At 40.8% G+C, this 9,341-nt stretch overlaps 1 protein-coding gene across 2 annotated transcripts in view; it reads right to left on the bottom strand.

Moving 5' to 3' along the window:
* Positions 1 to 276: 276 nt before the first annotated feature.
* Positions 277 to 9,341, bottom strand: part of CCDC81 (coiled-coil domain containing 81) — a 48,348-nt gene continuing 39,283 nt past the window's right edge. For both annotated transcript variants that reach the window (XM_025357288.1, XM_025357289.1), the window contains 4 exons: positions 8,608 to 8,686; positions 8,150 to 8,370; positions 3,057 to 3,182; positions 277 to 809 (listed from right to left, as the gene is read on the bottom strand). In XM_025357288.1, coding sequence (XP_025213073.1) covers positions 668 to 809; positions 3,057 to 3,182; positions 8,150 to 8,370; positions 8,608 to 8,686 — 568 coding nt within the window. In that variant the 3' untranslated portion in view covers positions 277 to 667. The remainder of the gene's footprint in view (positions 810 to 3,056; positions 3,183 to 8,149; positions 8,371 to 8,607; positions 8,687 to 9,341) is intronic.

Raw genomic sequence — 9,341 nt, 5'->3', positions numbered from 1 at the left:
CAAGAATGAAGTGAAGTAGTGGGAGACTCACCTCACAGTGCACAGTTATTCCAAGAGCATGGAAATAGCTGGACAAGGGAATGATATCTTGGGAGGCCCCACTAAAGTCCCAGGTATGTCATCAATGAGAAAACTCGGGGAGCATTTTTCTGGCCTCCTAGGTAAATAGTCAAACCCATCTCTGTGATGTTCACACATATACCCCTCTGGAAAAGTCTAGGGTTGGGGGAGGGGAGAGGGGTAAAATGTACCATTATGAATTGTCGTGCACAGTCGGGCACTTAGAAAATATTTATTATTGCCACTATTCATTACAGACGAAAAAAGTTTTGTACACAAAGTCACGGAGCAGCAGCAGGGCTGGGTCAGCAGTACCCCAGCAGCCATAATGAATCTGAGTCCCCTTCCCAGCCCCCGTGCAGCAGGTTCTAGCCCTCAGGACCATTTAGACACCTTCACTGCCATCAGAGATGAGTATAGGAAATAAGTGGGGGTGGGAGAAAGGCAGGAGTGAATTCAATAAGGGCTTAACAAGCAATCTAATGAAAGCACCAAACCTAAACAATGATTTTTTTCTCTGAGGTAAAAATATGCAGTTTCACAATCACCCCCAAACATGTAAAAGATAAAAACTTCCCCCAGGAAACACAGATCCAAACTTTGAGTTTTACACAAGCAACCGGGAGCCTGGCAGGAACTTGTTCAGGGGCCACAGGTTGCTCTCGCCCACATTGGAGGTGCGCCTCTGGCACTGCTTGCAGCGCCGATACTTCTCACACTGGTCTAGGAGAAACAGCTTGTCTGAAGCCCTGAGGAGAGGAGAGCAAATGCAGATTAGCAGGTTTCTGGAGCCTCTAGAGGCCCAACTTGGAAGCTGGTATGGCAGGAGGTACACAAAAGAAAAGTAACACCTTGTGTTCCCTGCTTGCCATGTGGCAGTTCACCCCCTCCTGACATCCCCTGCTTCCAAACCTCTGCTGGCTTGTCATTCTCCACTTAATAAAAAGCCCCAACTTGTGCCTTCACAGCAGTCTGACTCTACCCCTCCCAGCCTCAGCCACCCAAGCCCACAGAGAACTTGCTGAAGGTCACACAGCCAGCCGACAGTGGCTCCAAAGCCTCTGTATTGACTGTTTTGCCATGTGGATTATACCTCTACCTGCTGAGCTCCCAGGAGACAGTGTTTGAGAGGAAGATCAACCATTAAGTTGCTGGTTATCAGCTAACAACAGCAGAGAGTTAAGTGGACTTACAGTGAAATATCCCAGGAGGCCAGAAGCCTCTGGAGAATTAAGGGCAGGAGAGGGAGTGGAGACAAAGAGGAAGATGAAAGCAACTAAAAGCAGAGAGAAACAGGCAGTAGTAACTGATTTTCCCCTTTGATAGTTTTTCTTCATTATGAAAGACAGTCCCTCATGTGCTCTTCCACCCCATCAAAATTTCTCCATAGATGGATTTTTCTTTTCTTTCTTTTTTTTTTTTTTTTTTTTTGATACTGGGTCTCCCTCTGTCACCAGGCTGGAATGCAGTGGGTCGATCACAGCTCACTGCAGCCTCGACTTCCTGGGCTCCAGCGATCCACCCACCTCAGCCTCCTGAGTAGCTGGAATGCCGGGTGTGTACTACCACACCAAGCTAATTTTTGTATTTTTGGTAGAGACGGGGTTTCACCGTATTTGCTCAGGCTAGTCTCAAACTTCTGAACTCTAGTAATCCATCCGCCTCAGCCTTCCAAAGTGCTGGGATTACAGGCATGAGTCATGGCATCCAGCCAGAATTCTGTTTAAGAAGGATTATCAAGGGCAGTCTTAAAAGAAAAAAGAATAAACTACCTTGGAAGTGAGCAGGGGAAGACCTACCTGGCTGGAACAGAGTATCATGTGCTAACTGCATGCATATGGACTTTGGTTTTACTTTTGCTTTATTTTCTTTTTATACCAACCAATTCCTTCTTCCTACTGCTGCCTGCTCAAGTATCTGTCCACACTTGGCCTAGGTCCTCAGACAAGTCTGCTTCACGATATACCTGGAGTAGATTTGTTAGCCTGCCACTCAACATTATTTTCTGGGTCTCCTCAATCCTTTATCACCATGTTGGCCAAGCACTCTTCCCAAACACAACTGAAATCTTCCTAGCATTAATCTCACTGACTTTTACCTGCCTTCCCAGATCATTGAGAAAATAGCCTGAAATCCCCAACTGCCCTTTCCTCTCCTTTTTTCTAAGCCAAATGACTCCACTTCTCCTTTGGATCCTATTTTCCACATCATCACTCATACTTTCATTGTCACAAAATATGGGTTCTACTCATTAGAAAGATAGGTGAGAAATGCTTTACAAGAAAACCTAAAAGGAAAAGGAGAGTTACAGATCAAGATCCATTCTACAGATTTTATCCATGCTTAAAAATTAATTGATAATTGGCAATTTAAACTATTATTTTGGTATATTTGGGTTTTAATAATTTGGTTGTATAGACTTGATCTGTTTCATCACATTTTTAACATGCTATAAAATCATACCTTACATTCGTATTTTAATTTTGTTTTCAAGGTGTAATACAACAGCAGTGATGTGAATAGTTAAGCTGAGGAGAGGTCAGGCATATAATAATTTCAGAAGGATGCTCTTGGTTGGCTCCATAATAGGCATCTTACTTTTCCAATTGCCAATCTTACGACCCCTGGCCCTGCTCTTAAATAACCATTCCCTAAGCCTTGAAAATGTTCAGATTGGAAACTCACTCCCCCTACTTCCAAATAGTTATTTCCAAAGAGAATCTTCACTCTCCACAAAAAGCAAATAAAGCCACCCTAAGCAGAGGCAAATATTAGAGCAGGGTTAGTAAATACCTAGCATACAACGCAGCATTCTTCAATCCCATGTCTATAACAAACATTTCTAATCAATCATGGCAGTATTTCCTATGGAATACAGACTTGCTTTCTTCACAGAGTTCTCTAGGCAGCCACTACTAATCAAGTGGAGTTCCACTTGAAACCCATTGCCGTCCCACAAGAAGCGGGAGAATTTTGGGGTTCCAATCAGGCATTACCGTTCAAAAGCCTTCTCCTCCAGGTCTCGCTGCTTCTTCATCGCAGCACTCCTTTCCCAGTCCTCCTGTAAGCATTGGTTGATTCTATTTACTCGCTCCAGCTCAGCGGTTCTGTCTGCCACATGCCTGGAGAGAAAAGAACAGCCTGACTCCATAATACTTGGTAAGAGCATGCACCAACTTTGGGAGCCCCATTCCTTTTATGTTAAACAGAAAAACCTTCTGGTTTTGTTCACTACTCTGAAATATACTAAAAAGTGTGAACACTGTAAAAGCATACTGAAATTTCTAGCTCTCAAATAATTTATGGGTCAGAGGTCTTTCATCTTCAATCCTGGTTTGATTTAATAGGATTGAAACCTTTTTTCAATTAACAACTTCAGCCTGTAAAACTATTAATTTCCTTTGAGGCTAATGTAACTTATCTGAAGAATCATCCCAAATGGATTTCCTATACTCTGTTTCTTTCCTTTTAGTCCAGCCTCTAAGCTGCCAGTACTCAGCCTACCAGTCACTGCAGACATTTTACAAGGGAAAATAGATAGGTATACAAATGAAAGTCTACAAAAAGAGAAAATAAACACAAGTGACTAAGCAACGGAAAAGCAAATAGAGAAAACATTAACATTGTGAAGAAGGCAAGAAAAAAAACAACAGGAATGTTTGGTGAAGGCCATGTCATCGAAGAAGTGACTGCAGTATAATCTCTCTCTTCATAGGGAGATATTCCCAGTGTTGTGTTTCTATCACTGGTCTCCAAACACTCCATCACTACTGTTGTGAATCACCTTAAGCCTGGTTCAGATTATGTGTCTATTTCTTGCCAAACTGAAACTTTTACTGTCAGTTCTCATTGAAATCTAGAAGGAGCTTCACAAAATGTAACTGTTGATGTAGCCTGCTCTGAAGGGCTTTGTGTTACAGGTAGCAGCAGCCACTGGGTGTCAGGATCCTCCAATAAAAATCAGTTAATGTCCTCTCTACTGTCTCACTTTTCCTAAAACGGCACACCTTTTCATCTAACAAGCATTGATTGAGCAGCTATTGTGTGGTTATTATAAAGACCAAATGATACACAGGAAGTGCCAGTGCCTATCACATAGTTGGAGCTCAATGACTGAAGAGTACCTATTACTTTTTTCATAAGTTATTTTTCTTTTTTTTTTTTTTTTTTTTTTTTTTTTTGAGACAGAGTCTCGCTCTGTAGCCCAGGCTAGAGTGCAGTGGCCGGATCTCAGCTCACTGCAAGCTCCGCCTCCCGGGTTCACGCCATTCTCCGGCCTCAGCCTCCCGAGTAGCTGGGACTACAGGCGCCCGCCACCTCGCCCGGCTAGTTTTTTTTTTTTATTTCTTAGTAGAGACGGGGTTTCACCGTGTTAGCCAGGATGGTCTCGATCTCCTGACCTCGTGATCCACCCGTCTCGGCCTCCCAAAGTGCTGGGATTACAGGCTTGAGCCACCGCGCCCGGCCGTTATTTTTCTTTTTGTAGATTTTTTTATTGTGGTTTTTAAAAAATGCGTAACAAAATTTACTATCTTAACCATTTTCAAGTGTACAGTTACTTAGTGTTAAGTACATTCATGTTATGCAACCAATCTCCAGAACGCTTCCATATTACAAAACCGAAACTATACCATTAAACAGCTCCCCATTTCTGCCTCCTCTAGCGCTTGGCAACCACCATTCTGCTTTCTGTTTCTGTGATTTTTACTTCTCTGGATAACTCATATAAGTGGAGTCATACAGTATTTTGTCTTTTTGTGACTGGTTTATTTCACTTAACGTAATGACCTTGAGGTTCATCCACAGTGTAGCATGTGTTAGAACTTTCTTCCTTTTTAAGAGTGAATAACAATTCCATTGTACAGTGTGTATATATACACACACTACATTTTGTTTATCCATTCATCTGTCAATGGACACTTGGAATGCTTCTACTTCTTGGCTGTTATAAAAAGTACTGCTATGAACATGGCTGTACAGATAACTTTTGAGATCAGCTTTCAATTTTTTTGAACACATAGCCAGAAGGGGAATTACTGGATGATGTAGTAGTTCTATTTTTAATTTTTTGAGGAACCACCATACTGTTTTCCATAGCAACTGTACCATTTTATGTTCACACCAACAGTACACAAAGGTTTCTACTTCTCACCAACTCTTGTTATTTTTTTTTCATAGTAGCTATCCTGATGGATGTGACATGGTATCTCACTGTGATTTTGGTTTGCACTTTCATAATAATTCATGTTGTTAATCATTTTTCATTTGCTTGTTGGCCATTATTATGTTATTTTTTAAATGATAGGTTAAAAGCATTTTAAATGCCTAGAAAGTAAGAAAATGAGGCAGAGATTATGTGGGGGACAACTGGCATTCTCACAACACTGCTGAGAAACAAGTTGCTATGCCTTCTTAGCAATTTAACTGTCAGTTTCTGGTAATATTTCAAATGTATCATATATTAGCCAGGAGTGGTGGCGTGTGCCTCTAGTCCCAGCTACTGTGAGACTGGGGCATGAGAATTACCCGAACCTAGGAGGCAGAGGTTTCAGTGAGCCAAGATTGCACCACTGTACTCCAGCCTGGGCGACAGATTGAGCCTCTGTCTCAAAAAAAAAAAAAAAAAAAAAAAGGAAAATTAAATGTACCATACACTTGACCCAGCAGCCCCACTTTTGGGAATTTATCTGATAGAAACAAGAACCACTATATTAAAAATGTTTAATTCAGAATTGTTGTAATAGCAAAATATCTGGAAACAAAGTGAATGTTCATCAATAATGCAAAAGTTAAGTTGTTATACATCTATATTATAGATAATATGCTGCTATTAAAGAAGATGATTCTTATATATATGTACTGATTTGTATATGACATTGTTAGGTTAAAGAAAGATTAGTTTGCAGAGTAATAGATGAGATCTCATAGACTATTTCATTTACAAAAGTGGAAGGAAAAATATGTGTGCATATTGCTTAAATAGGAAAAATTGTTTAAATTTTTTTGTAAAAAATAATGAAGGTTAATATGTATCCTATTTTTTAATTATTTTTTTACAAAAAAATTTTTAAACATTTCCTATTTAAGCAATATGCACATATATATTGGCTACTTAGTAGGGGAGATTATTAGCCTTTTTTTTTTTTTTTTTGAGGCAATCTCTCTTGCCCAGGCTGAAGTGCCGTGGCGCAATCTCAGCTCACTGCAACCTCTGCCTCCCAGGTTCAAGCATTCTTGTGCCTCAGCCACCCGAATAGCTGGGATTACAGGCACGCACCACCACACCCAGCTAATTTTTGTATTTTTAGTAATGACGGAGTTTCACCATGTTGCCTAGGCTGTTCTCAAACTCCTGGGCTCAAGTGATCTGCCTGCCTTGGTCTCCCAAAGTGGTAGGATTACAGGCGTGAGCCATCGTGCCCAGCTAGCCTTCAGTTGATTTCTTTTAATGAGAATGAATTGTTATTTTTTAAAATAAGAGCAAAAAGAAAAAAAACAAGTATAAATAGCTTAGAGTCCTGTCTGGATCACTCTGACTAAATTATCCCCTTTGAAAGAAAGTGGCCTTCTATTTGTCACAAGAGAATCTAAGATCACATGTTGAGATGAACCAGAGAGGGACCAGGGAAGGGAGTTGGAAAAGATAAGGGAAGTGAGAGAATCTGCAATAACTAGTAAAGAATATGTAAACAGAAAACAAGATCTGACCAAAACAGAAATAGGGATTTGTACAGTTTCCGCAAATGCTCTCACATACATAATCTCATCTAATTCTCCCAGTAAGGATAGGAGGGGCAGATGTGATTATTCTTCTTTCTCATATGAGGACAATAAGGCTCAGAGACCTTACATGTGATATGGCCCAAGTCATACAACTTAAAAGTGACAGGGTTTAACCCTCCTGATTCCAAGCTTAGGAAATAACTAGAGAAGCTAACAGAAGCAGAAGAGGCAGTAGCAATAGTCTTAGCAACAAATACAGAGGGTCCCATATCTGGCTATGGAAAGCACACTTTGCTTCCCACTATGGGACAAGTGATGGTGGTTCTGCTGTTATAAAACAGAAGCTAAAGAGGAGCTGAATGCTTACCTAAGGGATTACATTTTTTAAAAAAATTCAGTGGGAAAGACATCTTCCTTTCAGGCATGTTTAGGCTTTACAAATATATCAGATAAAGGACTTGTACACAGAATATATAAAGAACTTTCAAAACTCAACAATGAGAAAAGAGTTTATAAAATAAGCAAAAGATTTGGATTGATACTTTATACCCTTAACCAAAGAAGATATACACGGATGGCAAATAGGCATATGAAATGATGTTCAACATCACTAGTCATTAAAGAAATGCAAATTAAAGCATGAGACAGCACTATACACCTATTAGAACAGCTAAAATTAAAAAGACTGATCGGGCTGGGTGCTGTGGCTCACACCTATAATCCCAACACTTTGGGAAGCTGAGGCAGGAGGATTGCTTGAACCCAGAAGTTCAAGACCAGCCTGGGCAACATAGTGAGACCCTGTCTCCCCAAAAAGGTTAAAAATTAGCTGGGCATGGTGGTACTCGCCTGTAGTCCCAGATACTCCAGAGGCTGAGGTGGGAGAACTGCTTGAGTCCAGGATGTTGAGGCTGCAGTGAGCCATGATCATGCCACTGCACTCCAGTCTGGGTGACAGAGCAAAACCCTGTCTCAATCAATAAAATAAAATAAAATAAAGACTGATTACCCCAAGTGCTGGGAATGATGGGGAGGACTGGAATTCTCATACACTATTGGTTGGGAATGTAAAGTAGTACAACCACTTTGGAAAACACTAAAGTGTCAAGAGAGGTTTTTAAAATTTTACTTAGTAACTTTTTCTTCAGATAAGGAATTAGGATAAAACAAGATGAAGCGTGTAATAAGTTTAAAACAATGTCTCACACAAATAACTCCTCAGTGTGTTAGCTATTATTCTTACTATTCTTACTTCTCTACTATTGTATGAGAAAGATGAGGGGCAGGGACAGGGTGGAGAAAGAGAGAGAAAGGAGGCGGAATAAGTGAGGAAAGGTGGAGGGAGAAAGATCAGGGGTCTCCTTACTCTCTTTGTGTCCTCTGAAGCATTTGCAAATCCCGCCTCTGGTCCACTAGTTGATGCAGGATGGCTTTCCTCTTGTGGTTAGCAGCCGCCTCCAGCTGGTGTTTCATGTAATTTTGTTCTCGCTTTTGCTTTTCCACCATCAGTTCACCTTCATTCTTACCAAAGATGGGCTCAGAGGAGTCTGGCTCAAAGGGCGGCAGCCGGGAGGGTTTGTTCTTTATCTTAAACAAAGATACACATAATGCAGAGATACACATAATGCACATAAGCATTCTATCAGGGAATAAACTTTATGCACAACCCTGTAATGTGGTAAAATACCAGTGTCTTACAGGAAGGAATGTGGGGCACAAAAACTACCAAATGCACAACACATAAAAATATAACAACTTATACATATTTTAGGATGTTATTGAAGCATTGCATAATTTTAAAAACAGTAATATTTGTCCCCTTACCTGTGCATCCAAAGCTCTCTTGTAACACTGTGTTTCTTCCATCTTATCTTTTAAAAATTTCGCTCTTTGCACAGCAAGTCTGGCAGTTAAGAACAGGAGAAGATGGACCACAGTTTTGCAGTCTTTAGTAATACGGATTAACATCATCAAAACAGGTTTAATAAATATTAAATAGGAATAAGAGTCTGGTAAATAAAAATGGATGTTTTATTCTGGTAGCTTTCATTTTAAGAAAGAAAAGAGTAACTCAAATCCATAGGCGACCGGGCACAGTGGCTCATGTGTGTAATCCCAGCACTTTGGGAGGCTGCAGTGGGCAGATCACTTGAGGTCAGGAGTCTGAGACCAACCTGGCCAACGTGGTGAAACCCTGTCTCTACTAAAAATACAAAAATTAGCCGGGGGTGGTGGTGGGTGCCTGTAATCCCAGCTACTCAGGAGGCTAAGGCAGGAGAATTGCATGAACCTGGGAGGTGGAGGTTGCAGTAAGCCAAAATCACACCACTGCACTCCAGCCTGGGCAACAGAGCGAGACTCCAGCAAAAAAAAACCCAAAAAAACAAAACAAAACAAAACAAAAACTCCATAGGCTAGTGAACAGCGTGTTGAACACAGGACAGGACAGGTATAGACAGGTGACTGACCATATTGTCCAAATGGCTTACTACTAAAACAGCAGACACATCACCACCACTCCACCTCTTCCTACACCCACCAGTTATTTTAAAAATCTA

This window comes from Theropithecus gelada, chromosome 14 (genome assembly GCF_003255815.1).
Source record: "Theropithecus gelada isolate Dixy chromosome 14, Tgel_1.0, whole genome shotgun sequence".
In the NCBI taxonomy this organism is placed as follows: Eukaryota; Metazoa; Chordata; class Mammalia; order Primates; family Cercopithecidae; genus Theropithecus; species Theropithecus gelada.
The sequence above is the reverse complement of the archived record's forward strand: the minus strand, read 5'-3'. Positions and strand labels throughout refer to the sequence as shown.